Raw genomic sequence first — 27597 nt, forward strand, 5'->3', positions numbered from 1 at the left:
GACGGCCCATAGCAAACCGAAAACAAACATTCCAACGTCTTTATTGGACGATATTCTGTCCAGGTGATGCAAGCAATGCAGTGGTGCTTCTTGGCTTTTCAAGGTACGGTATCTTGGGTATGAAGAACTGTGAGCTTCGCCTACGGAGTGAATGTCGAGCTGCTATCGTCATTGTATGATCCGTTGGATTCATCTCGACCGTCCGTCCGACTTGACAATTCGTCATTGCTCTGCTTGACAAGCATGGCTCTTCTGGCAAGGACGTCCCATCATAGTGTACTTACCTACCTGCCACAGCTTCACGATAGTATATAATCCCATGCTGCATTTCGTCCGGTGCATCGATATGACCTGATGCTGGCGAACAAGCTGACCCAGAGCGGTCTAACTTTCTCTTCTGGGAGGAGGTAATCGTGCCAAAGTTTGTGCCGTCTGAAAGAAAAGGAAGTTGGCTTGATATATGCCTACCTCCTTAGGCAAGCATGTTCGCACCAGAAAGAGCGACAGCACGACTTCAACATCTCGGGGGTCGTCTAAGAGATCCCCGACTACCCCGAAAAAGCAGGACCGCCGCCAAGCAAGTCAACTCGTCCGAGCTGGCAGAGGAGCTGGTTTCTTTGTTCACGACAACGCAGATCAGCTGTGCATAGGCGACTCTGGCTCAATATCGTGATGAAGCTCTTCTTCAAAGTCCTACCACTAGAGGATTGGCTTGCTGCCTACGCCAAGGCAAGAAGGAAGTCGACAGCTGGTTCTAATCCCTGGAAGTGCAAGACGATTAAGGAGTTCAGAGTAAGATCTTCCTACTAACATCACTCTACTACTTCAAATTCACCTACTAATATAAGAGACAGAAGTACATTGCAGAGCTGGCAATGAAGAACAAGGCATTTGGCCACTCAAACGACATTTCCCACTGTCAACTGTTCCTTGGAGGCAATGAAAACATAGTCCATTACATGCTTGTCCAGTATCCCATCCAGTATCCCAGCGGCCTCTCCCTCATGAGACGGCGAGATGACGCCATACAAAAGATGATGCACGAGAGCCATCATCCACCTTGAAAGGGAGCATGGAACAAGGAGACAAACAGTACCAAAGGTTGACCGCGAGGCTGACAGCTATATTTGGGAGTAGGTAAGCAGGAAACTAGGCAACGGGAATCATGGCGATAAAAACAGGTTGTGACAGAGATTGACCCTGAAAAGACGGCATTATTTAGAAGTATATACAACAGAGGCCGGGGCACCAAACCGACAGTGACGAGGACTCGGACGACAAGAATGGCTCTACTTCGAAGCCGTATCGGAGAGACAAAACTGCAAAAGAAATGCTAAGCAGGGCTTCATCGTCTTCGACACTTGCCATCATGAGGTATACAGCGACGTGCCGTTCAACCACGGCGAACAAAGCGATTTTGCCGATAACGCCAGGGACGTCAAGTTAGAGAAAATCTTAACCAGAGGTTCCCCAGTTTGACTGCTGCAATAGCCGGGTCGCTGAGCGAGGTGTTCATGCACTGCCAAGACACCGAGTGCATTGTTGACGAGGCCTCCCACTTGAAGAGGAAGGCGACCCTGCGCTGAGGAAGAGCCATGAATCTCAACGAGCGAACGGATGGGATGCAGTGAGGAGAGGCCGTGAAACCCAAACAGAGACTGGGCATGGACCTTACTGCACCGGCACATGCAGCAAGCAAAGCGAAAGGATACCCCAGCTTATGAAAGCTGACACAGACATCTGACATCGTCTGGATCTGAGGCCTATACTTCATGCTTTAGGACGCGCATGGATATGACGGGTCCTGTGTTTGTTAAGCGGGTGAGGAAGGGCTAACAACGAAATGTGGTCACCAAAGGAGAGGTTGAGTCTTTCTTCTGGAAAGGAAATCGCTTCATAATCCAACCTGAAGGCAGCCCTGCCGGAAGACTGACCCTTTCTCACCACGTCACAGTCAGGATGTCCATTTTTGAGACAGCAATGGGTGTCCGTTCCGGGAATCCGTCACTCCCGTGAGGAATCTCACGTGAAAGCGTCATGAAACAGGATCCTACTGGGCTACGACTGTCCGATTCTTCTTGATGATGCCGATGGATCAGCTTGCGACAATTTGCGTCGACGATGCGTAATGACCTTAGACACAGACATTCTGACGCTCGCCTGGACGTTATGGAGCGGAGCAATCCAAAAGGGACCTGCGAGGCTGTCGAGAGCCTCTAGACTCGCGTGAAGCAGAGTCGCTGGGGCGCCGGCCTGGCATGGGGGTAGGAGCTTGGTAGAGTACCAGTATCAGCCGTTTCTGGTGGTACCTCGTCAATTTGCCTGGGAGCCTTGGATAATCAAGGCTGACCCCTTGGATTCTGGATTTCCCATACAGGAATTGCATCTGCCAATCTCCCCGACTGGGATGACCTTCGGAGCACCTGCGACCGCAGGCTTGGGCAGTTACTGGAGTCGAACAAATTCATTCACGTTCACAGCCAAGACGACCTTTCTTCCTATCTGAGCCTCCGTACCCTAGTCTTCCTCATGCAGCAGTTCCTCAAGACACAGAACTCTACGAACCGGCGAGGAGTGATGGTCTGACTTAACCTCGGTATATCCTTCTGTGAAGGGGGTGTTCCAGTCTACGGCTGCCTATCTGAATTGATCACTTCCAGGGCATCGAACCCGACGACATTGTGGAGTATATGGAGTCTCTCCTGTCCTGGAGACGTCTCGTTCGGTCTGGGATACTGTCGGAGTGTTCTAGTAATGTGATAGCCAGTCATGTCGCGCACAATGTTCGATTCGCAATCACAATGATTGCTTTAGACAGAATGAATGATGCCTACCACCTCGCTGTAGTTCCACCTGCTAACTATGAAGTAAATGTGTAGTGTAACTGCCCTTGAAAATTCATGTTCTTGGCCCTGAGGCATCGCAATTCCTTGTTCCTGGATAACTTCAGGGACCGGGTGCATCACGCATCATGGACAACAAGCATGTCTGACCCCTTGATGATTATACCGACACCAAATCTCCCATTTAATCCCAGCTTTTGAAGCCCGTAAGATGATCGGACAAGACAGAAGCCTTCAGTTGACGCTCAGCGCTGCAATGGCAGATGCTCGCCAGCGTTTGGCACTGGCAGGCAGTCACGCGCCTGCAGCAACTGCCGTCAACCTTCCTCACGCTTTCGCTTCATTCACCGGAAAGCTTGCGTCATCTGGCAAAGAACAAAAAAGTCGAGGCTCTGCACTTTTCATCATCTGCTACACTCTCCAATAGTCCAATATCTGCGAAGCCTCTCTATTGTCCTAGAATCCCGCCATCATTCTTCGCCAAGCATTGTTAGGACTTCCAGCGGCTGCGGAGTCTCTCCCCCTGAGCATCTCCGCTCTTGTTTGGAGGCGACAGCTTCTCGACCCGACGGCTCTGCTCAATGGCTCGACGTGCTACCATCTGAACGAATCACGAACAAAAGAGGCCATCATCGATCCCGGCATGTATCACCGACCTCCTCCGGGCCTGCATAGGCGCCCAATCTTCGAGCCGCAGTGCACCCACGCCACCATGACGAGAATCTACAGCTCGAGCCTCCTCTGCTCCCACTGTCACTATCCTGGGCCTTCTGGGTGGCTGTACCAGTGCACGCAGGATAGGGAAGACTTGATCGAACACGCCGTGGCGAGAGGAGAGTTTGTATGGCAACGACGCTGGCGACGAATCCTGGCTTTCGAGCTTACCAGACACGAGAGATGAGATGCTGACGGTGACTGAAATAGATTAGCATGGATCAGGTCGGCTGCCAGTTGGCGCCGTTGACGGGCATTCGGAAAGGGAGCGCCGCTGCTCGTGAGGACCGACTCAGCTTCCTCTCAGAGATCAACCAGGAGCAGCTCGCTCAGTACAGGCCAGACCAGGTCGCTCACATACTCAGACAGCGTGAGAATGTACGCATCAACCACTTGAATACGGGAGGAAGTCCTCGTAATATTGCGCCAGCCACTGACAGACGATGCAGGTCCAGCTCATCATCCAGCAAGACAAAGTTCGCAAGAACAGCGCCGCCATCCTCAGTCGCCTCGCCCAGCCTTATGGAATAGACAGCGCTTCGTGCAGCATTGGGCTGCAGAAGCCGTGGTTATGCACACCACAGGAAGAATGTCAGTATCGTGTGTGCCAAACCTGTCGACCCGGCTGTGCACACCGCGCCTTTCTCAGTCTCAACGCCGTTGCCAATGGCGAAGTGCCCCCGACCGCAGCAGCAGGCTACAGCTTTCATCTGCTTGGCCAGCGGCCTGTTGTAGACGCCAACGTTGTCAAGAACTTAGGCTGCCGTCCGGTGCCCCTGGTAAGTAGCTTGGCCGATGATTCAACGTATCACAGGAGCAAAACTAAGCGCCGTATACCGTGGTGACAGCCTCAGCCGTCTCCCACCAGCTCGGCTCACGACTCGCACGACTCGCCTGCATCCACGATGAGTGTCGTGGACATGCTTGACACGCAGATCAATCGCGGACGGTTTTTGTGGACACGGAAGGGAGACGATGCTGAGGTGGAAGATTACGATGCCGACTTTGACTGGACATTGACGCCGACAACATCCAGCATCGCCACTGGATACTTGAAGTACTCTCCGGGATGCGAGAACCTGGGAGTGATTTCGGAGGCTGCCACGTCCAACAGTTTTATTCCCCGGCAATGGACGCCTCCGCCTTCGCCAGAAAGCGGCATGACCGAGCCCGGTAGCAAGGCAATGTGAGTAACGAGGATCCATGGCTGGTGAAGCACACAATCGTTACTGGATATCGAACTGGCTAACACAGCAGCAAGTGATACTCCCTCAAAAGGGTCTCCTTTTTGCCAAAGTGTCGCACCGCTCTCTATTCGGCAGACGAGGGAGAATGCCACTGCGGGCCACCGTCGCGAGCAGAGCGTCGACGAGTCTCCTCGCGGAGCAACGCCCAGATCGACTACTCCTTTGTCAGATCACAGCTTTCCTCCGTCCCCCCTCAAAGTGCCCCACGGGGTCGCCATGCTCGAAGAGAGCGTCGAACTGGGAGTTGCGGATGTCATTACGCAGGCCTGAGCTGATGGTTTTTCCCTTTGCCTATGAGCTCGATACGTGTTTCTTCTGATAGCGTTTCGTTGTTTGAGTCGTGTGGCTTTGATCGGTTAGCGAGAGACATTTGCGGGATCGAGACGACTCTTCCTCTAGTCGCTGCTTGGACCTAGAATAGGGGTTATAGCTCACGTATCCGCACTGAATAAAGTTCCGTTTCATACTATGTGAGTTGACATATACGGCTGCCTCAGATTGATCAAACAGATTGCGAATAATTCCCACTTCCCTTAAAGGACTCATGTATCCCCTCTTTACCCAACGCCAGAAAGCTCAAGTGCACCAGACATGTATAACCCCTCGCCCATTCTCTTTACCTCCCCTCATCCTGTTCACCCTATTCATCCACGCACTCACACACCCATGCCGCATCATTCCTTTTCCAGCTTCAAAGCCTCGTCCATGCTCGCCTGCACCTTCTTCATCATCTCGTCGCCGACCTTTTTCGCGTCGGCAAAGCGCGGCTGGAAAAACTCCTGGGTGCTGACGAAGCGCTTCTCCCACGTCTCGAAGTGGCCGAGGGAGACGCACTCGGCCCAGCCCCTGGCGGCGAAGGTAAACTCGAGGTCGTCGCTGCGGTAGCGCTTGTCGTCGACGGCGGTGCGGAGGGCCTGGTCGAGCATGTCGGTGTTGCGGAAGAGGTGCTCGGTGACGCCGAGGCGGAGGCGGAAGAGGGGCGTGCTGCAGAGCATGTGGTCGTAGGGGACGATGGCGAGGGCGGCCCAGCAGTCGACCATTGCGAGGAGGGAGAGATGGTTGTTCGGCCTGGCGGGTGTCTCGGGTGTGGGTGTCCCGAGGGAGAAGGAGGAGAGGATGGAGGGCTCGATGAGCGGGCGGGAGGCCCATGCATTGGAGGAAGGGCCAAAGACCTTTTCGCGGGCGGCGTAGATGCGGGCGGTGAGGCCGGCGAGGTCGCCCTCGAGCATGAGCTTGTAGAGCTCGGTGACGGAGCGGGCGTACTGGGCGACCTGCTGGCGGGCCTCGGGGTTGAGGATGGCGAGGCCGGCGTAGACGTGCCACTTCTGGGAGTAGATGCGCAGCATGATGTTCATCTTGACGTTCTCGATGCCGCCGACGTAGCGGCTGAGCTCCCACGGGTACTGGGTGTTTGCGTGCCAGGCCTTGCCCATGGAGAGGAAGGCGGCGTGGGTGACGGCCTGGGTGTCGGCGGTGATGCGGTCGTGCTCCTGCGCCGTCAGGTGGACGTATTTCGAGCGCAGGCAGCCGAGGACCGTCTCGACCTTGCGGAGGGCCGAGTCCGGCGCGCGGTGCTGGATGAGGACCAGCGGCTGGTTCTGGGGGTCGACACCGGGCCCGTGCAGGGAGTGGCAGGAGACGATGAAGACGTCGGACGGGAGGTGGGCTTCGAAGGCGGCGATCTCGGGGGACTTGCAGGATGTCTGGCCGCCGACGATGGCGCCCATTTTCGTTGCTGAAGATGGGGAACGTCAGCTGGAGATGTACCAGAGACATACGGAGAGATAGTATCTCATGATAGAGGGCATACACGGTCCGTATTGAGCAATCACGCGGTCTATAAAGGCGGCTTCCACCGAGTAGATGATGTAGTCGCTTGCGCGGGACACGAGGTGGCCGTTGCGGAGAATCTCAATGTTCTTCTAGACGGAGAGAGCAGGCTTCAGCATCTGAGTTTTTCTTGTCACGATGGAAGGAGAGCGCATCATTGCAGCGGAAAAAGAAATGAAAGAGGCAGCGTAAAGTGCGTACTTTGCCATTGTATTTCTCTTTAAGGCTATCGTATCTATCTTCTTTGTCGCACGCCAGGATTCTAAGCTTGCAGTGTTAATTTCACTCGATCTTTCTTGTTTCTCTGCTGCTTGATTCCTGGAGGAAGAGCGACGTCTACGTGAAATGGGAGCAGCAATTGTGAGGTTTCTACATCTGTTCGTCGACAGTTAGCTTCTTTGCTTCTTGAAGGCACGTGTCGAAGTGTGAAAGAGAGGGACAAAAGAGTCTTGGGGAAATCTTTTCAGACAATAGTATAGTAAGGTAGCTAGCATTTTCATCACTGAAAGCACAGGTCCGATTCTGATCACCGGAACGGTGGGACAGGCGTCCCTGCGCAATACTCGAGCCAAATGCGCTCTGGTCATCATGAAAAAGAGGGAAGATGGTGGGTGAAAAAAAAAATGCAAGAGAAAGTTGATGCTTACCTGCAAAAAGAGTCGCCAGAGGTGGACACAGCATCCCCGTGATCAAATGAGATGCCGCACTTACTCACCTCCAGCCAGCTTCCGACAGCTTCTCGGCGTACATCCGGCCCATGTCGCCCATGCCAATCAGCCCGACGGTGAAGTTTTCCATCCCCGTCGGGACGTGGCCGGTCTGCGTCGAAGCCATTGCGCCCTGCTGTCGCCTGAATATAGGCAATGCCTAGCAGAGGCCCTGCAATCTCTGCAAGGCCGAGCAGATTCCTTGAGTTCCTCTTTCGTCCTGGTGGAAGGACGAGGAGAGAAGTTCAAGGCTGAGTTTGTGGGATGGGAGAAAAGAAGAGAGAAAATTTGGAGGGACGAAGTTGAGTTATATGTGGGTGGTGGAAAAAAATCTGCTGAATAAGCGGGAACTACCACTATCTGGTGGGGCTGATTGGTCGGATAATCCGATACCGTTTGGTCTAGACCTTCAAGATGAAGTCAATGCAGGTATCCGAGCTTTGAGATTCACTCATCACCAAGTTCAACAAGCTCAACATCAGATCTTGATCTTCACCAACCCATTTCACTCACTTTATATTGCGTCTCCTCCCCGTCACTCCGAAAATGGACGCCATCTACGCCATTGGCTCCAACGGCTCCGGCCAACTCGGCATAACCCACAAAGAAGACGTCTCCGTCCCCAAGCCCGCCGCCTTCCACCCAGACCAGCAGCCCCCCTCGCGCATCGTCAAAGTCGCCGCCGGCGGAAACCACACCCTCCTCCTCACGGAGGCAGGCAAACTCTACTGGAGCGGTGATTCGGCCAGCGGAGCCTGTGGACTGCGTCCGTATCCAAACATTCCCGTGTTCCTGGAGGCGAGGCTGGCAAAGGACGACCAGGAGAATGAGCAGGTGGGAGAGATTGCGCTGGTGGCGGCGACGTGGGAGGCTTCCGTTGTTGTGGCCAGGGATGAACGCGGGAAGCGGACAAAGGTGTTTGCTTTTGGCATTGGGCAGAAGGGGGAGCTGGGCTTGAGTGAGTTGATTGTGCGGACGCCGTCAGCAACGAGGATCAAGGACTTCCCGCCTGCTGGTACGGAGGTTGTGGACTTGTCTGCGTGCATGGGACATGTTGTTGCTGTTCTTGACAACGGCGAGGTGTACGGCTGGGGGAACTGCCGCAAGTCGCAGATTGGAGAGCCCGCCGCCGTTGTCTTTGCGCCCCGAAAGGTCGAGGGCATCAACTTCAAGGCCGTCAGAGCTGTTTGTGCCAAAGAAGCCACGTGCATCTTCGGAGAGTCAGGGAGCGGGAACATGCGAGTGTTGGGCTCAGATAAATGGGGTCTAGTCTCGCAGGCCCCTTCAACTGCCCCGGCGTGGAAAGACGTCGGGGCGAGCTGGGGAAACTTTTACATCCTGGGTCAAGATGGGAGCTTGACAGCTTGGGGCCGAGATGATCATGGCCAGCTTCCTCCGCCAAATCTCCCCCCTCTTCAAAAGATGGCTATTGGCAGCGAACACGTCGTTGCACTCACAGTGGACGGAGACGTTGTAGCATGGGGTTGGGGGGAGCACGGTAATTGCGGACCACAGGTGGACAACAACGATGTCAAGGGCAGATGGAACGTGATTGCATCGTCAAAGCTCATCCCTCCGGAGAGTAAGATAGATAACATTGGCGCCGGGTGTGCCACTAGCTGGATATGTATCACATCCCGCTGAACTACCCGTTCGTCCACACGAGTTTCGCCAACAGCCATGGCGGACTCGACATATCTCCATCAGACTAGTCGGGGAACAAGGCCAAGCCCTGGACGTCGGATAGTCTCTGAGTCGGGTCCAAATATGTCGACTCTGCTGCTGCCGACTGCGCCTCCTCTGCCGGCTCGTACCCACCGCGTCCAGCATCATCGGCGCGGTTCATATGTGTAACAGACGGGTTCGTCTTTCCAAGTCAGTCTTCGAGCATATCACACGCTTTGTAAGGGGAAAACTTACAGGATCGACGCTGTGGTCCCATTCCAACCTGGTCCCCTCATCACCATCCTCGTCGTCGTCCCTGACTGGCTCCCACGCCTCGTCTTCGACAAACAGACTCTCCGACCTGAGGGTAGGCGGCGGCGGTCTCTGCGAGGGCCGGAAATCGAACGCGCCGATGCGCGAAGCACTGGCTCTAGCAGCGCTCAGTCGTGGAGTCGGATTCGGTGGCTGGCGTGATGATGACGGCGGCGGCGGCATCGAAGGCGTGGCCGCCTGTTGCCGCTGAGCTTCGGACGTGGTCTGTGAAGGTGCTGCGCTTGTGCGGCGAGAAGTCTCTTCCAAGCGCGGCACAGCATTATCGATAGTGTTGCTGTTCTTGGCTGAAGCGCCCTTTCGGACTTTTTTGGTCCTCTGTGAAGGATTGCCTCCTCGTTCCCCTACTGTCATGATGAGATACTCGCAGGAGATGGCATCGCTGGCGTAGGAAAACTGCATTGGCCGCGCAGGAAGGGAGTAGCGGGCGGCAATGGCGTTGCCGGTGATGGCCGCATGCTGTGTGATTGCGCGGACGTCTTTGATGGAGACGACAATCTGAAGTTTGTCCTCCACGTCGATGTCGTCAAACTCGTCTATTTCCACCGCAATCGAGGTGTGCAAGGGTTTCTTAAGGACCGCTGTTATCCAAATTAGCTCGCTTCAACATGCAGGGACACGGCTACTCGCACCGTCATCGCTGATGGTCTTTTCGCTAAAGCAAGTGAAATTGACATGGTCGCCATCGGTGTTGATGTCCAGGTACTCGGTCCCAGGCCCGAAGTGGTCCACCAACTGCTTCAGCGTCCGTGAAGATATGCTCCAGTGATAGAGAGCCTCCTGTCTGTTGAACTTGGCGTGCACGGGCATGCTGACTTCGAACGGCAGTCGATGCGTGGCCGTCAGTCCATTGCGAAAGGTTATCCGGGCAATGAAGCGGCTCTTAACGCCCTGCCCGTCTTCGATGGCGACATCGCACCGGTCGATGATGGTCTGCTTGTCGACATCTCCTCGCGACTCCACGCCAGATCTGCTGCGAAAGAGGGAGGCCAAGCCCTAGAATGAAGGCGGATTAGCCACCTGATGGGGAGTAGCATTCGATCGACAGAAAGTCGCCTCACTCGTATGTACATGGAGCAGAAGAATTTCTCCTGAAACTGCCCTGAGCCCTGATACTGGTAGCGCCCAAAGAAGCGGTTGGTCGCGAACCGGAAGCTCGCGTAGGCCGATTTGGATGTGTTCATGGTAGAGAGGAAGAACTGGAGAACAAATCAGCAGCTGGTTGAGGACACCATGAAATGCAGCCTCACAGTATCTTTCCGCGCTTCAATGGACACATCTTCGCTGAATTTGCTCAGGCAGTTGAGGGCGTCTCGAAAGGCTGTGACACCCTCTTCACTGAGGGTGAATGTCAGGACGGCCATGACGACATATGATTGATTGCGTGAGGAGCTGTGATGAGTAGTTCAGGTAGTTAAGAGTGAAAATTGAGAAGATGAATCAGAACTTCAATTGTTTATCAAATCGATCAGAACTGGGGTATCAATCGAGGTATTTGATTCCAGGCAATGTTGACTGAAGGAGTGTATGAAACTGATGCATTGCTGTGGTTCACGAGCTACTGAAGGTGCACTGGAGGGTTAGCGGATAAGAGGGTATCCGCGATTGGCGCATACTTACTGTATTCTGGTATAATATGCACTTTACGGGTCATGGCCAGCTTCTGTCAAAGCTCAACATCAAGAGTCACGATTAAGTGGAAACTGAGTGCTCTCTGCTATTTGTTTCCAACTGCTGGAGAGGAAGAATCGATGCTTCTGGATTGATTTAAAACGCACTAATGCAAAGAAAAGCCTCCTGACCACCATGAGTCACGATCCATCTCGTCTCCTCTGCTCAACCGCTGCGCGGCACTCCGGAGATTTGTCAAGATGCCTCTTCCGATTGTCCGGTCTAGTGAATTTCTTCTTGCAGTGCTCGCAAATACAATCAGTTTCCGGAATCTTTTGCTCCTTGGCGTACTCCTTATGGGAAACCCAGTAGTGCCTGTACAGGTCCTTCTTCTGTGCAAAGACCTCGGAGCACAGCCTTTCCCCAAAGTGCCTTGCCTCGCATAGCAGCTGTGGATTGTGTGTCTGGAGATGCTTCCTGTAAAGTGGATGGCAAGTCAGTCTTCGTGGTATATACCGTGTCTCGAATTGCTCACTTAAAGTTGTCTTTCTTCCGCCACCGCTTGCAGCACCACTTATAGCCAGGCTTGCTGTTTCCTGAGGAGAGTCAGCTACTGAGCGCAGGTGTGCATTTGGACAGAATGCTCACCATCAGGATCCAAGTCATACGAAGCAGCTTGAAGACTGGGAATGGGAGAAGTTTCCATGTTCTCATCTGAACTGCCGTTGTCCGAGCCGAATGGCATGGGCTCAGATCCCGTAGCTGAGCTGTAAGGGAAATGAACTGGGTTCATATCGTCCAAGTGGCCAATCATGGGATTCTGTGGTGTGATATGGTATGTTGTCTCAGTGAAAGTATTCGTTGCGTTCTTCGTTGTGAAGATGTCTGCATATTCCAAGTTTGTTGTAGAGTTCGTAAGGTGTTGTGTAAAATCTGTCGCACCCATTGCTTCCATCAAGTCATCTACCGACAAGTGATTCACTCTCATGTAGGTTTCCAAGTTTGTAAATTTTCCGTCGACCTCGTCATCCGTCTTACTATAATCTATCGCCTCGTCACCAGATAATTCAATGCCTTCCGACAGCCTCGCATAAGGCTCAGCCAACCCAGCGGACTGGGGATAGAGGCCGAACCCATATGACTGACTAGCCCACTAAATTGGTGAGTTGAGACTGCCGGGAGACAGAGAAGAGTCTGTGAGGCCAAGACTATTTGTTTGAGACATCGGAGACCCAGTCTTGGAGTAGTTCGTGTTGTTCAAGCCCATTGGAAGATCGAAGCCTCCAAAGCTGTTGTTATTGTCGTCCCAGGTCGGCAGGATATCAGGAGTCAAGCCGGGGCAGTCATTCTGACTCAAGGCATTGACAGCATCCTGCCCAGCATTGCAGATGGCAGTATCCAATGCCCCGTTGTCTGTCAGCAAGACCGAGTCGGCATCTTGTTGATCCCAGGACATCACATCAGGCACGTCCATCATGCATAGATCGGCATCGACGAAAGAGTCAAATGCAGGCAGACTTTCGAGTTGAACACATGGATCCTGCTCCATTGCGCGGCTGCGCAACTCCCGGTACTTTACGCGCGACATGTGAAGCTGTAAGACTCATCAGTATCTTCCTATATGGACATGGTCCGGTGAAGGAATGCTTACAATGAGTTGTAGAGAAGAAAAGTGGCGAATGAGGATAAATGCGGACCTCAAAGGGTTCCCAAAACAGGAACAAATGCCCGGGCGGCGGCCCCTAAGGAAAGAAATGAGAAGGAAAAAGAAGAGTCTGGATATCAAGCAGCATGGGTGATATATATATTCTCATCTTCAACAACGCTGGACGCCCAAGTTCGGATAGTCACGACTATCGTGAGTAGTATACTAGTACAAGGAACGCGGACTACAGATCTTCCCCGCTTCTGCGCGTAGATGAATGAGGCTGAGGTGGGCAACCGCGTTTGGGCGTGCCAACGCAGCATTGCGTGGGAGCATGTTGCAGCGTGATGCAGCCTCTGATTGGAGCGATTTGCATGAGACAGTGCAGCGTGACGCCAGCCTCTGGCACAATCAGGCCTCGCCCGGAAGGCCTCTGGCAGCTGCTTGATGTGAATGGTTCGTTGGACGTGGGATGTATGCGAGAGGCCGCTGTGGAGGGGTGAGGTTGCATGTGGCTTGGCCTCGCGTATCATGGCGAGTACATGCATTGACGGGGAGTCCTGAATGATTGATACCATCACGAACGTATGAAGCTACTTCATATAAATCATACATGAGATTTCTCAGAACAAGTCAGACGTCTGGAGCAGTTCACAATAGCCTTTAGGACCAGCAATCCAACATCGTCACGACAAAGAACATGACTTTGATCAACACCTCGGAGCCATCATGGCCCATAGACCACACCAATCAAGAGCCAATCCCCCTGGCTTCTCGCATCGTCCACAAGTTCTTTGAGCCCATCATCCTCCTCGTAGCCCTTGTCGATGCAGTTCGCAACACCGCGAAGCCACGGCCCCCAGAGCAAGAGATCAACGTCCAGGACCCCACGCAGCTCTTCTGCGCCTTCGTCAACAAGCTGGGCCACGTCTGCGATAGGGAAAAGGGCGGCGAGACCGTCACGTCCTTCGTCGTCCTCCAGAGCGAAGCCGATCCTCAACGCGCCCACTACGTCTTTGCCGTGAATAAGCAAACCGATAGCCAGTTGTCAAGCACGGCGACGTATGTGAGGACGCTTCTTCGCAAGGTCGGCCAGGCGCCCGAGGGCCAGGAGAACCAGCGCGATGCGAGACGTTCCCTGCTCTATCATGTGCTGCGGTTCAATAGGCCCAGAGTTTCGGTTTATCTGCGGAAGCTCCGAGCCCAGGCTGCGTCGTGTCTTGAGAAGTGCCAATCAGATATGACAGACGAAAGTATATAACAAAGGCTTGCATTGGGGTACAATTATCCAGACTGGCTGACCACTGGTGATAATGACAGACATTTCGATTGCGGAACAGTTGGGGTGCATCCTTGATATTTCAGAGACTGGTTCAAATGTCAAAGATGCATTGCCTCAGTGTATGTCTCCCTGAACCAGAGCACTTACTTTGCAAGCCTGACCTTGCTTGCCTCTCCAGATATCCAACAATGCGAGACAACAATGCAGCTTCTCGTCCGCATAGATAGCTCCCCAGCAGGCAAAATCATAGAAGAGCGCGCACAGGAAGACCGCATCGTAGGATACAGGAGCATGGAATGCTGGGCAGAGCTCCTTCACACGATGAGACGCATCCTCGCCTACCAGCAGTCCGTCCAGTTCTTCCTGCAAGCCAAGGAGAAATGGCCCAGTCTCTTCCAAAACGCGACCGTGGACTTCCTTGCATCTAGTCGCCCGGTACCAAAGCCGATTCGCAACAAGAGCCTCTCCGCCGTGAGTATCGTTGGCCGCATGACGCGGAAAGAAAAGGTGATGAGAATCTTTCAACGATTTGCTCAGGACCTTCAAGCCTTTGACCTCGACGACCGTATCAAGCAAGAATACGGCAGAACTACATTCAGGCCGACCGTCCACGCAGAGGTCCTCTTGCTGGACTGGGTCTGGAAGCAGAGCAAAATTGCCCCCTTGAGCTTCTTCAACGACTGCAAGTACATTGGCAGCAGCAAGCCGACGTGCAAGCTGTGCGACTTTTACTTCCAAGAGCACAAGTACAAAATCGGGCATCGCATATCCCATGGAAATCTCTACTCCAGCTGGCGCGTGCCCGACGTGTTTCCGTATCAGGGACAGGCGTGCATAGACGACAGACAGATCATGGTGGACAGACTGCTGCAGAGGGTTCGCAAGGAAGCGTTCGATATCGTGCAGAAGAAGGCCCCGGTGAGCGTGAAGGCGGAGGATTCACTCACTAATTCGGCTCGGATGACACTTTTCGATATTGTATCTCTCCGTGCTTCGACTGCTCCTATGGACGATCTTGCGTCGCTCCTAGGACAGGTCGACATCAGCTGAGGAACTGAGTACGAAGTTTCATTCGTTCTATTAGAAGTGTTTAGGCAATAACGTAGGGCAAACCAAGCAATTTCAGGATCCGCGAATCCACCATATTGAACCGTTAAACCAGTGCCCAGTCTCTCATTCTCCATGCTTGCGCCTCATCCTTCCCACATAATCATCGTAGACCATGTGCACCCTCATCCACTCCTGAAGCAGCTGTATTTGCCCAGCGAAAACCTCCAAGGCCCGCGACGGACTCCATGGCGATCGGCGTGCACGCTCGTGCCAAAGTGGCGGCCTCCGAATTGTCTTGACCAGAAGAGACCCATGGCTGAACTTGTGTGTGGCTTTTTGAGAGTGTTGTCTCGTAATTCGAGAAGTGCGTGAAAGGATGTGTAGACTGTTGCCAGAGGTCAGATATCGGCGTCGTTTTGTTTGATCCTTGCTTGCAGAGCGACCTACAGAGGCTTGTTATAGATGGAGCAAGGCGATATCAATAGTAGAGAGTAGGATGTCCGAAGAGGAGAAAGGAGTGTTGTTTAGGTAAGATGTCGAAATGAAGAACAACGGCAGTTGAGTGTCTCGCCTTCCTTCCCAACTGCCTTTATAGCCTGATCTGCATGAAATCAGGGCAAGCAATGACGTAGGTGCTCTTGGCGTGCAACGTTCTAGCAGAATCTGTGCGCGTGTACTGTGACATTCACGCCGCCTGAGAGCATGCCCTTGATTCGGTACAGAGGAAATGCTCCGAAAGGTACACCAATCACCGAAACCAGACGACGTACCTACAGTCAATGTTTGCCCTTGGAAGAAGTGGTAAAGGCGAGTCACAAGCGAACATCTACAGTGAAGAAGAACTCAGAACGAGCAGTCGCAAGCTGCCCATCCATGACATCATCAGGCCCTCACATGCCGACGGATACCCTTCCAAGTTGGCAGGCGATGCGAACGAGAAGAGGAAGCAGGGCCCCGATTAGGCTTAAATTTAAGGTAAAAAGTACGCTAGACTGTTCTGCAGTAGGCGTAAAAGTAGAACAATGAAACCTTAATGTGCCACCTCGGATATTTTCTCATGAGAGCATCATCCTTACATACCTATGTACTAGGAAGGGCATATCAAAGCTCATCGTTCTGACAAGCAGTCAATCTGGCTTCGTGCTAGGATTTGGTTCAGAAGCACTGCGTAACATGATACGGTGTAAGCCACAGACGTTTATATATGTATTCTCACCTATCTAGACGGAGGGCGATAACTTTTACAGCTTCTCTTGTCCAGTGTTGTGTCTATCTATCTGTAGGGCTTGTCTACTTCCCGTGTACTCGGTCTCAGTCAGGGCAAATACAAACTCCTTGGAGTACACCATAATTACACCAAACAGCCTCACCAAGGCGCAGCAAGCCTCAGCTCGCACAAACCACATCACCGCCGCAAACACACAGCCATCTCTTACGACGACTCCAGCCCCCTCCGCCCAGCAGCCACCAAGCTCAGCCCCTCCCCCTTATCCCCCGTCCCCGTCCAGTAAAACAACCCCCCAAGCCCCCTCTGCATCGCAAACCTCGCCTTGATATGCACCGTCCTCGGCACGTCAAACGTGAGATACCCCTTGCCCCCGTTCGCATCCACATACCACGCCGCCACCGCTCCCTCGTCCACCACCGCCTCCCTCACCCACTCGTCCGGTATCTCGCAGTAGTCCATCTCGCCCGCCTTCTCTGTAGAACATCCGGGCCCTTGTGCACGAGGAAAGTATCGTGCGTAGGCGGGAATCCCGAGGACAAGCTTTCGACTGGGGAAGCCTCTGGAGAGGAAGTACTCAACCCCGTCGGTGCCGCACGCCTGAAGTTCTGAGTGCGTAGACTGGAGTCTGGTTCCGGGGGAGTGTAGCTGTGCGTGGTTGCCGCATACTTTGGTCCAAGAGCCGGTGAAGTCGTATGCCATGAGGTTGATGTAGTCGATGATTCTTGACACGGCATCCAGATCGATGTATTTGAGGATATACCGTCCAACGGGAAGAGCAGTGGTAAGGAGATAGTTTGGCTCGGGCAGAGCTCTGCGACACTCCCTGAGGAGCTTCACATAATCACGACCCTGCTCCTCATTCTTCGGATGCTCCCAGTCAACTATAACTCCGTAAGCAATCAGTATTCCCCCATGCCATGTAAAAGTGAGACGCATACTGTCAATCCCATCGAGCCCATGACGATCACAAAACTCGCGGGCCTCCTTCGCAAACCTCTCCCGCGCATTGGAGCTGGCAGCCAACGCGGGAAACTCCTTGCTGGCGGTGCCTCCTCCAATGGACACAATGGTCTTCAGCCTAGGATGCTTGCGCTTGAGCTTTGCCAGGGCGGCCAGAGCGCCTTTTTCTCCGTCAACGTCTTTCACTGCATCGGCGTGCTCATCGATCCACTGCATGAATGTCAGCCATGTCTGGACCGAGTGAGCACTCCGAACGGCATCATACCCGAAGAGAGCCATCTTCATTGACACTAATTATAGTTGTTAGCTCTCATTCTTTCAGTCATGTATTGTCGATCCGTCATGGACAGACTCACCCGATGAACGCGTAAAAGACATGTGTAATATTGTCAACGTCAAGAGTAGCCGGCGTCTTGCCCCTGTATACCAGCCAACTGGGATAATACACGCCATTCATGTATTTTCGACCGCCAGCAGGAGGACGACTCATCTCATGCCCATTGTTCTGGCCGGTATGCGGAGGTCTGCTGGGATTGGACTGCTGCTGATGATGTTCTTGCTCAGAGTCGGACGACCCTGTTATGCACGAGCATGGGCAGAACCAGCTTTGCGACCGAGGAACCATTTCGAAGGACCGTAGCTGATCTTCTTCCGTAAACAATCTGTTTCGAAAACTAATGAGATTCACAATTAAATGGAAAGGTTACTGATATGGCTACTAATAAGGATGCGGAATGATGATGATGATGCTGCTGATGTTGATGAGGGCAGAAACCCCGCAAGTGCTCCGCCTCTCTGCCGACATTCGTAAAAGTCGGTTACACGTCAGTGCCTCGTTTGCGTCCCTTGACGTGGCTGTTTTAAGCGACAGCGAACTCGAGGGGGCAGACGATTGAGTTTATTCCTTTGGCTCCCATCCAGCTCGTCATAGCAGAATGTGGCTTTTGCACTTGAGCTCGGCAGAAAGCCCATTGTCCACCTATGTTCTCGCCAACGACGTAGAGGGCAAACTCCTTTTGCATTCGGTACCAGGAAAAAGAGTACATAAAACACCGAAGCCCATCAGATCATTGGCTATAACTTCCCGAGTGGCTTTTTCGGAGCTTTTGTATGATATCAAGATGGATCGATGGATGGACAGGCGACCTGTTCAGAAAAGCACATCAATTCGCGCCGCTGGCGTCGCTCCTCTCCCGTAACATCATGCTGAAAGCAATCCATGTACCTAGTCTATCACGGCCCAAACAGAAAGCAGCCAAAAGTATCCATCATTGCAGGTCATGACTCTGGAGAGGAAAACCAATTGCTCGTTTCGCCACCACACAGCACATCTCCATTCTCATCAAGCTCCACCGTCCCCCATTGCCTATTAGTATAACTCTCCAAAGGCGACGAGTGCAACCCGTTTCTGATAAGGTCCATCTCCCCCCTTAGCCAGTATGCCATGATATACCAGCTGCGGCCCGTCAGCGGCGAAAAGTCGTCCTGGTAAATCTCCAGGGCTGCAATCACGCTCCGCTGAATCATTGCGTCGTCCGAGGCCGCCCAGGCCGGGATCAGACAGAGCGGTATGAAGCTGGCCCCCAGCGGCCTGTATTGCGAGGCGGCGTGCGCTAGCTTGATGGCTTCGTTTGCCATCATGTCTGCCTCCTCGACCATGTTTCCGTCGTCGGCGCCAAAAGCACGCAGGTACCCATTGAACATTAACGCACAGCCCAGTAGAAGTCCATAAGAGACTTGATACTGGATGCGAATCTTTGTCCTGGCGTCTGTCTGCGATTCAGATGCTAGAGCATCAGCCACTCGTAGACCAGCTTTCAAGAGCGGGATCTCAAGGCGCATTCGTTCGTATGCAATAGCAATCTCGTCCTTGTGCTCGAAAGGCTCGCGGATCAAGTCGGGGATGTGGACAAGGCTTTTTAACTCCAGACTCATGTAGTGTCGGGCCGCACTGTCAACTGGTGCTGCCGGACCATAAGTACGTGCCTTGAGTTTCGAAAACCAGGGGCTCAGGCGTATCCTTGGGTTGAATATGGCTTCTAGTATCTAATGTTTCTGAGTAAGGGACCGAGAGTCCGTCAAGGCAATTCGATATAAGTCTGGGGATGGGACTTACTACAGGCACATAAAGAGTGTCACGTATATTCTCCTCGAATGGGTCCCGGTTTTGTCTTGACGCTGCTGCATCAAGGAGATGTGCAAGTCCTTCACCATGGCTTATACGCTGGTCAGAGTCATTCCCTGTCCAGCCCTTGACAAGTGGAAAGAAGCCATGTCAGCCTACAGTCTCTATTAGGCGGGATGCTGGGCACATCTTACTTGACAAATCATCAGCACATATACGGCACACAGCGTCTCCGGCTTCTGCGCCAGTTGTGGGTCGTTCAAGCTGGCTCTGAGAGCTTGCAGCGCTTTCACATATCTGGACAGCGAATCCCGAGAGAGCGATGACTGCTCATGTCTGCGCATGTGTGGATAGAAGCCCACCATGGCCTCTACCGCGGCATCCAAAGCCTGATTGGTTCCCAGACGCCGTGGGAGATCCTTGAACCACCCGCCATAACAGCCGAGGTCATAGCTTGGATCTGTGATATCGAGCAGCGAGATAAAGGCCACGGATCGGGCGGTTTGCTTGTTCGATACAAGGCTGGTGATGGACGATGGGCTCCCGCTTCGGGTTTCTGGGGGAGACGATCTGCCTCGGGACTTTTTGGACAGTCTTTCGGCCTGCAGCTCTGTCTGATCCTTGAACTTGTATCGCAGCTGGCCACACCCCACACACGGGATGCCGAGGCGCGAACAGCGGGAGCAGGCAGGCGAGGCCATGTCGCACTGAAGTGTGCTTTAGCGGCACGAATAGCTGACGGCGGACGGTAGATTGACAGCATTCCCATTGGATTTCCATTACATTTCCACTTGGTGAAGTGAAACATCTAGGTGGAGCAACAGCTACGAACCTTTTTCTTCTGCTTCCTACACGCATCGCATCCGCGATACGACGGCACGCCGGGCATGGTGGCGGCTGATTGGCAGCGCTGCGTATTTCCCGAACAGGCAGTGAGGGGGCTCAGAAGAAGACGACACGACGCCCGTCAACAGCAGAGTATCTCCGATGACTTGCTGTATTATTGCTTGAATCGATAGTTTTGACAGGCTAAGGCAGGTTGAATGAATGGTTGGTTGGTAGGATCACGGCTGGTGGTTGCTTGTCAGTGTATGTTGTGTGTTGGTTTCCCTTCCTTCATGTGACATGACATGCAGAAAAGATCCCTTTCCGATCGCATATAAAGCACGACGCAGCCCGAGAAGCAATCGAAACGTCACGCAAGGCTCATTACAAGGCTGAGTCCCTGTCTTGACGGCGTTCGTGATGATGTCAAGAGGAAGCTTGTGCCGGCGGGGGATTTCCGCTCAGGGAGAACAAGGCAGGCCGAAAGCCACCGCCCCCGCTAAATTAGCTCAATACAAGTTTCTGATTGGTTGACCGCGAAGTGCCGATCTCAGCCATATCGGGTGGGGCGCTGCGCTCAACTCAGTGAGGCTAGAGCATGTGGCTCATTCAGGTACGTACCTCGTTACAGTAATCTGTGATCTTCTTAAAATGGTTCAAGTCGAACACTCTGCTCCTGGTAGATGGGTGAGAACTGCTATATAAGAAGGGAGCAAGGCCGTTGTCCATGGCCTACTTCAAATCCTATGCGAGTGATAGCCACCAGACCTGCTACGTATAGGAGGCACCTCTTTAGCGGCCAGCCGGCTGGGCTCATCCGATCTCGATCCAACTTGAGGCCTACCTCTACAGGAGCATTCAGCATCCACGTATTGCCGTCGAATCTACTACCATGAATTCAGCTATGCCCGTATACTTTTTCGTTGATTGATCTTCGACACCAAGCCAGGCCTGGTACAAGCACTCGTACAAAATCGTCAGTGTTGTGACGTACCGAGTGCCAGCCAGGATGTGGCATGAAAGAACAATTGGAACAAGCGGACATCATCGGCGACCAGAAGTGCTTCACGCACATACCCAGTTAACTTGGAAGCACGCAAGGCAGAGTCTTCGCCGCCAAGGAAACGAGTGCAACCTTGATGCAGAGCAAAGCGGTTGAGCGGCAAGTCTCTCGCCATATCGCCCGTCGGCCGACATTGGCGAAATGATCAAAGCATCAGTGGCGCCTGCACGGCGCAGCCCCCCTCCCTGCATATCGTGTTACAGTCTCCAGTCTTCCTCTCGTCAATATGAATCGACACAGATTCCGTCTTGATGGAGCCCACGTGCCTCGACCAACAGCAGCCGCAGCAGGTCCTGGGCCGAGCATCCCCAAAACCGTACGACTTGTTCCCTCGAGCTGAGCCACAATGGGACAAGAAACGACGAGAGACATCATGGCGGCCTATCTAATTTCCATCTGAGACATGGCATCATGCCGATAGAGGCCAAACAGCTTGGACTCATTTTCGGGTACAGACTCCGTAGGGGTCGCGATGTCCCAACACCCTGGCTTACGTGAGGTGACCACCAACAACCAACATATTAGTCGTCCCGATCTGCGACAAGGGACATTGCGACACGGCAGTCACACACTGCCCTCCGAGACTGCGCAGAAAAGCAGGGCAGCTTGAATTGGCATTACATCATCGGGCGGCCTCGCAGTCGTAGCCCCGGGGGCGGGCAAACAAAGGCGGCCGCGCATCCATGCAGTCATAGGCAGAGGCGTTGAGGCCTTGGGCGACGAAAGAGCATTGAGGTCATCAAGGGGCCGGATATAGTAGCTGAACAACAAGGGAGGAGGACGTGAATGAATGGACAGACGGGTCACTCTGCGGCTTTGAGTCGACACGATCCGCGTTGGGCTGGCGACGGCAGCGTTTAAGAAGTGGCTCTGCCCCCCCTTGCAGCAGAGCAATCTTGCTTCTACTTCCAGACTGTACCAATTCTTCCCCTTATATTGCTGTACCCCCTCTACTAGTATCACCAACAATCCTACGACTCCTACCTACCAGCAACCTTCACGAGCATATCCTGATTGTACGATTCAATAGTACCACCACGCATTCTACCGTTCGCAATATTCCTACTATCGAACTAGCCTCCTCGAATCAATCCTCGAGACCTCTCTAGACAAGCAACACATCGTCATTATGGGCTGCGGTTCGTCTTCCCCCGAAGAGCCTCTGGTTCCCCAGCGAGTCGTCTGGCTCCGACACACGGCCCTCAACAAGTCGGAAATCCTCGTCCACGGAGACGGCCAGCCCCCCGATTCCACCCCGCTGTTCTCTGCCCAGCTGCACACCTACACCAAGCCTTCGCTGCGATTCTTCCAGGGCCCCATCGGAGGCGGTCCCCAGATCGGCGAGGGCAACTTCCACCAGATGACATCCAACACCGACCTCAGTCTGCGCGGGCAGTCGTTCAAGCTCAACATGAGCCAGCTCACCTACGACTTTACGCTCAAGGGGACGCCCATGGGCGAGCTCAAGTGGAAGAAGAACAAGTTTACTGGCGGATCGCTGGAACTGGTCGACGGCAGCGACAGGACGCTGGCCAAGGTCAAGTCCAACGGCGTCAATATCCTGGAGAAGAGGCTGGAGATTTACATTCAGTGCGACGACTTTTTCGCGGACCTCATCATCTTGTCGGCCATTGCTGCGAGACAGGTCACGGACATTACCACCGACCATACGGCAGTTGTTTACTAGTTGTGTGGTGTCGGGAGGGGATCCCGTCGGCATGAGTCCCTCTGCCCTAGGGTTGTTTTGCACTTCACTTGTTGGTCTGTGTACGATGGGAGCGACGTCCTCTTTGTTAGTTTACCTTTGGCGATAATCTTCCTTTGTAGCCTTGGCATATGGAGAGGGCGTTTTGAATCAGAATTTCTCATTAATTTATCCTCCCATTTCCGATTCTTGAGTACAAAGATCGTCTGTGTACTTAATCGATGCATTTGACTTACTGGATGTCAGTCACTTCGTTTGACGCGTTTGACAAAGCCAACTGTCAATCTTTTGAGACTCGAGCGCAATCCCGAGCTTGGACCATTTTCACGGAGGCCACCGTGGCCTAGAACATGTAATTTTGAAGTTGAGAATTGGCGGCCTCTTGACTCTTTTTCAGCCGTATAGATATTACTAAGACGATGCGAGGAAGTGTTCACGATGTTACCTTGCTGTATTCAGGCTATATTTTGCTATTGTCTTGCATGTTATGCTGTCGACTGGATGTTGTTCAGCTGAAAGGCTTCATTACGACGAAAGACGTCGCCAGACCTGACTCGCCTTTATCGTTGACAAACGGCGAATGGTATTCTGAATAACCTATAGCACGATGTTCGAATGGAGAGAAACCAGCATTCAGCCTCTTATTGGTATGTCAGAGCGATGATTTTTGTGCATGTGGCCAATGACAAGGTAAAGATGCTGTTGGTGTCAGATTGCTTGGTAATAGTGCTTTTATATTGCTGGTTCAGTGTTTGCCTCGAGTGAAATGCATCGAATGATTGGTGAAGAGTGCATGGAGCTGAGGAAGAATTTGATCCTTGGAGAGGGCGGGACGGAGCATTGCCGAGCTGAAGAGCCATGGCACGGACAAATTTGGGTGCCTACGGTGAGGATGCATGATGATTGAACCCAGAAGTACCTATTTCATGTGCCTGATTCTGAATGCAAAAGGGTAAAGGAAATATATCCAAACAACGCAAGCTAGACTTCTGTCCTGGAAGTCCTCCGAGCGGATTCCTTGGGTTCGCGCTCGAGCGATGCCGATCTGTTTACCATACAGTATGGCAATTCTTAATATCGTTCGCGTTGCAAAGAAAGTATCTTAGAACCAAGCAGACTAAGTCTTGGGAGAAAATGGTTCTGTTAATGAAAAGGGGGTCTGTCCATAGCGTTTTAGACGACCAATCTCTTGGGACGATTGGCCTCGTCAGGAATTGTCACTTACACGAGGGCGAGCTTCTGACGGATGGAACTTCACGCAAGTACGAAATCGGATACTTCGGTCAGGTACCTACCTAGACAGCATGCCGTGCTTTCTACCCAAGATTTATGGGTGCTATCATCTTGGTAGAATTGTATTAGAGGCCCCATTTTACAGAGGCTCCAGTCTGCCGTACAGCACGACGACTACCTAATACGCAGGTGAACTCAACGTGGAGGAGCAGATGGCACCACTCGAACCCCCCTGGAACGATATGTACTACTCTAAGCCAAATGGAACGCCAGATCTGGGTACATAGTATGCATTCGGCATCTACTACCTACCTAGGTAGTAGACACTCGCGCAAGTATTACCTGCTGAACGTGATTATGGAAAGCAGGAATAGGTAGAAATCAGGCAGCAAGCACACCCCTAGGGTATTCCAGCCCGTTCAAGCCTTAAAAGTACGGTGGAAGACCTCAATCGGCAGCTACATCAACCCCTCAGACCCAGCCAATCAACTGTATGTGTGTAAGGTAGGAGAATGTGAATGGGGGATTCAAGATTTCACAGCATTCTTAACTCTCACCAAGGCTTCTTTACATTGTACTATAGGTAAGCCTCAATCTTATCCCAACCAGCTGCTTACATACTACTATGGGGTTCTCACACCGGATGAATCGCAAATGACGGTTGCATTTGATGATGATACCTTATGTATTGGCTCGTCCTTCACAGCACTTTTAGCTTCCCTCAAGACCGTCTCACGGAGACCTTTGCGAGCTTCCTGGCGGCCACCATTTTCACAGCACTTTTGACCCTCTCCAATGCCTTCAAACTCAGCCTCTTGCCCCCATCAGCCGTCTGGATCTTATGTGGTCTTCTCACCAAAAGAATTCGTAATGACGTGAGACACATATTGAAAATTTACAGCAATTTGAACTCCTTGAATCCTATCAAGTATGCATCAATGAGGTGCTCACGGCGTCTCACAGCGCTTTTACCTCTGCCCGGAGCCTTGAAATCAACCTCTTGTTCAATCGACTGCTCGCATATGGTGGGTTCTTCTGATTCAAAGGGCCAGCGAAAGAGGGGGTTTGCCTGGCAGGAATCCCGTCGATGGTCTGTTGGGTGAAGTCCTTCACACCATCCTCAACCCTCCCAAGGGACATCAGACTACTACTCTCATACTTGGTAGGCACTTCAACGCTCGAGGGGAACTAAAATTGCTGTGAAGGGAGGATATGCAGTAGTGCATCTTAGCCGCAGCCTGAAGAGGCACACATACGAAGTAGCACATGCGGCTACTACCTGGTACTTATACTACCAAGGTAAGGTAGGTACCTTATGTAATATCCAGTTAAGTACGTTACCGAATCTAACCACCATCTACCAATGAGCATCAAAGCACCCAAATTGTCACGGAATGCTTCTTGTTGCTGCTTGCTCTCCAGATACAAGCATACAATCCAACAAAAAAGAAGAAGAAGAAGAAAGAAACAAGACGAGGTCAAAGGGAAGTCTAGTCTTCCCAGATTGAGCCCAGAACGCTGAACCAAAGACTATATAACGCCCCCTCGCATACATTTCGCACACATTTCGCCAACTTCTATTGGATCAATATGACACCCTTGGAAGAGGGAAAGATTCCAGACACCGAGGACAAGTGAGTCTAGACAATTACTCGTGCTAGAAAGAAAGGTCTCTTTCAGAAAGTGCGCGTGGAGAATAGGTGCGACAATGACAACTCTTCACATACCAAGCTGAAACACCATACCTACCTACCTCGGCGTCTTCTGTCGCTTCTTCTTTCTTGGCCCCCAACCTTCGGAAGCATAATATTGGGGTGATGTCAGTGTATCGAGATATGCTGTGCTACGTATATTCTCTGCACCGTCCCCACGCCGACGACGCCAAGGAAAAGAAATATCGGGTATGCAGACGGAATCTCGTTGCGTAACATGGGGGCAGCTTGTATCATCGAGGACGCGCAGAGAAAGCTGCTACTAATACTACTCCTACCATCCTGTCTTTTTCCGACCCCAGGCATCGAGGCTGTGATGAGAATGATCTGAATCAGCCAATCGGTGTGGATTTCGCGACTAGCGGGAGTGTGAGCGCGTTGTGTATGTACATGAGACAGCCACTCAGCCTCACGTACGGGATAGATGAAAGGGGGGCCAAGAACGAAAGGAGAGAAGCATAGGAAGACTTCCAGCCGCAGCATCTTCACAAGAGCCACGATGACGTGACTCTTCGGAATCAGCTTCATGAAGCAATAATCGATGAACAAAGGCACCATCAGGTACTCTCGTCGCCAAGGGCGGTAAGAGAAAGTAAAAAGAAGAATTGCAAGGGTTCATATAAATCAAGTTATTTCCCTAGGGTCTGTTTTTGCGCGCGCTGTCCCTGCCGTGCGCATTCCTCCGAAAAGAACACAGCCATCCAGATAGAAACTGTTCCGCCGCCGCCCTCCCTTCCCTGGCATTTCCCTTGCGCGCCCTGAGCGTAGCAACAATCTTAAAAATGAAAACAACAAGAGAGAAGAAGAAAAACAGTCCATCAAACGAAAAAGGGCGAAGAGTGAAAGAACCAGGCATCAGTATATCGGGATGATATACAGCAGTGGGGAAAAAGAGAAAAGAGAGCCGACCGGAACGCCTTCGTTCACCACCCTTGGTGTGTACCACCCGTAAACCCCCAAATTTCCCTCAATAACCATCCTTGTGATTTGTATCAGCCCGCATCCGGGGGCCATAAACGTTGTCCCCAATCGCCGCCGCCATCGTGGGCTGGAATCTCAAACAAGACCGAGCCCAGCCGTGAGAGGCGTTGATAATACCCATAGTCGTGTGCGGCCATTTCCGCCATTTTAGTCTTTTTTTCTTTCTTTTTTGCTTTTCATAGTGCGCAGGATAGAATCGGATAACAGTAAACCCTTTGGAAAATGAGAAACCAGGTCGTAGTGTGACGGCGAGGATGCGGCTGTCACTCATCACACTTCTTTCCCTCAGAATTGGGGAAGACATGAATATTCGTGATGCTGCCGCGGTCGCCTCTCGTTTCTTGCCTACATGACCGAGGAAGCCAGCAGGCGCGATTCGACGTCGTCCATGCCCATGCCGTCCATGCGAGGACCCTCCATTCCCTGGAGCCGCTGTTCTATCGCCTGGAACCGAGGCTCGTAGCCGCCGGCGCGCGCCTCGATGTTCTCCATGCGCTTTTCGATGTTGTCGAGACGCTGCTCGATGCGCATCAGGCCTTGGGCCATGTCGTGGCTCAGGCGGTCCAGCTTGTTGGTGAAGGACCGGATCGATGTCGCCAAGGGAGCATTCTCCTGGCCGGGGGTGCCGGAGGGGACGCGCGGCTCGTGGTTGTGCCTGGGCTCTTGCAGGGCGAAGCGCCACTGGTTGCCCAGCTGCACCTCGCAGACGGCCTTTGCACGGAAGGGGCAGTCGATCTTGCGCGTCGACGGGTTGCGCTTCTTGGCGGTGCTGTTGTACTTGACGCCGCCGCGATCGCAGACGAGGTCGTAGCGGGTGGGCTTGCCGTCGCGGTAGTTGGAG

At 52.8% G+C, this 27597-nt stretch overlaps 11 protein-coding genes across 11 annotated transcripts in view; 5 read left to right on the plus strand and 6 right to left on the minus strand.

The window, feature by feature from the left end:
• Positions 1–672: 672 nt before the first annotated feature.
• On the plus strand, positions 673–1064 carry BBK36DRAFT_1142219 (hypothetical protein; the record flags this gene model as incomplete). The annotated part of the gene is made up of 2 exons (XM_024893510.1): positions 673–792; positions 855–1064. The coding sequence occupies 2 exons, from the start codon at positions 673–675 to the stop codon at positions 1062–1064; spliced, it is 330 nt and encodes a 109-aa protein (XP_024748545.1).
• A 2240-nt stretch (positions 1065–3304) lies between these two features.
• On the plus strand, positions 3305–4442 carry BBK36DRAFT_1135699 (hypothetical protein; the record flags this gene model as incomplete). Its single annotated transcript, XM_024892732.1, has 3 exons — positions 3305–3684; positions 3768–3935; positions 4007–4442. Coding segments are annotated over exons 1-3 (756 nt in total), but the record flags the coding sequence as incomplete, so codon positions are not given.
• A 1036-nt stretch (positions 4443–5478) lies between these two features.
• BBK36DRAFT_1122098 (Prephenate dehydrogenase) lies at positions 5479–7468 on the minus strand (the record flags this gene model as incomplete). Its single annotated transcript, XM_024890907.1, has 5 exons — positions 5479–6539; positions 6615–6726; positions 6836–6901; positions 6975–7035; positions 7350–7468. 5 exons carry the CDS (start codon positions 7466–7468, stop codon positions 5479–5481), a joined length of 1419 nt encoding a protein of 472 aa, XP_024748547.1.
• Positions 7469–7887: 419 nt separating this feature from the next.
• Positions 7888–8985, plus strand: BBK36DRAFT_1122552 (RCC1/BLIP-II protein; the record flags this gene model as incomplete). Its single annotated transcript, XM_024890959.1, has 1 exon — positions 7888–8985. The coding sequence occupies one exon, from the start codon at positions 7888–7890 to the stop codon at positions 8983–8985; it is 1098 nt and encodes a 365-aa protein (XP_024748548.1).
• A 185-nt stretch (positions 8986–9170) lies between these two features.
• Positions 9171–10700, minus strand: BBK36DRAFT_1204580 (hypothetical protein; the record flags this gene model as incomplete). Its single annotated transcript, XM_024897315.1, has 5 exons — positions 9171–9208; positions 9240–9917; positions 9969–10332; positions 10398–10535; positions 10587–10700. 5 exons carry the CDS (start codon positions 10698–10700, stop codon positions 9171–9173), a joined length of 1332 nt encoding a protein of 443 aa, XP_024748549.1.
• A 447-nt stretch (positions 10701–11147) lies between these two features.
• Positions 11148–12535, minus strand: BBK36DRAFT_1169979 (hypothetical protein; the record flags this gene model as incomplete). The annotated part of the gene is made up of 5 exons (XM_024895395.1): positions 11148–11424; positions 11483–11543; positions 11596–12061; positions 12094–12119; positions 12157–12535. The coding sequence occupies 5 exons, from the start codon at positions 12533–12535 to the stop codon at positions 11148–11150; spliced, it is 1209 nt and encodes a 402-aa protein (XP_024748550.1).
• A 757-nt stretch (positions 12536–13292) lies between these two features.
• On the plus strand, positions 13293–14924 carry BBK36DRAFT_1160432 (hypothetical protein; the record flags this gene model as incomplete). The annotated part of the gene is made up of 3 exons (XM_024894292.1): positions 13293–13845; positions 13913–13993; positions 14053–14924. The coding sequence occupies 3 exons, from the start codon at positions 13293–13295 to the stop codon at positions 14922–14924; spliced, it is 1506 nt and encodes a 501-aa protein (XP_024748551.1).
• Positions 14925–16356: 1432 nt separating this feature from the next.
• On the minus strand, positions 16357–17737 carry BBK36DRAFT_55281 (glycoside hydrolase family 18 protein; the record flags this gene model as incomplete). The annotated part of the gene is made up of 4 exons (XM_024898248.1): positions 16357–17033; positions 17091–17322; positions 17378–17402; positions 17469–17737. The coding sequence occupies 4 exons, from the start codon at positions 17735–17737 to the stop codon at positions 16357–16359; spliced, it is 1203 nt and encodes a 400-aa protein (XP_024748552.1).
• A 653-nt stretch (positions 17738–18390) lies between these two features.
• On the minus strand, positions 18391–20126 carry BBK36DRAFT_1121682 (hypothetical protein; the record flags this gene model as incomplete). The annotated part of the gene is made up of 4 exons (XM_024890854.1): positions 18391–19158; positions 19229–19363; positions 19432–19944; positions 20070–20126. 4 exons carry the CDS (start codon positions 20124–20126, stop codon positions 18391–18393), a joined length of 1473 nt encoding a protein of 490 aa, XP_024748553.1.
• A 2128-nt stretch (positions 20127–22254) lies between these two features.
• On the plus strand, positions 22255–22812 carry BBK36DRAFT_1169983 (hypothetical protein; the record flags this gene model as incomplete). Its single annotated transcript, XM_024895396.1, has 1 exon — positions 22255–22812. The coding sequence occupies one exon, from the start codon at positions 22255–22257 to the stop codon at positions 22810–22812; it is 558 nt and encodes a 185-aa protein (XP_024748554.1).
• A 4289-nt stretch (positions 22813–27101) lies between these two features.
• The window catches only part of BBK36DRAFT_21040 (hypothetical protein), a gene marked incomplete at both ends in the record, with an annotated part of 1285 nt that continues 789 nt past the window's right edge, over positions 27102–27597 (minus strand). The window contains one exon of the mRNA XM_024897909.1: positions 27102–27575. Coding sequence (XP_024748555.1) covers positions 27102–27575 — 474 coding nt within the window. The remainder of the gene's footprint in view (positions 27576–27597) is intronic.

Source organism: Trichoderma citrinoviride, assembly GCF_003025115.1.
Source record: "Trichoderma citrinoviride strain TUCIM 6016 unplaced genomic scaffold BBK36scaffold_9, whole genome shotgun sequence".
Taxonomy (NCBI): Eukaryota; Fungi; Ascomycota; class Sordariomycetes; order Hypocreales; family Hypocreaceae; genus Trichoderma; species Trichoderma citrinoviride.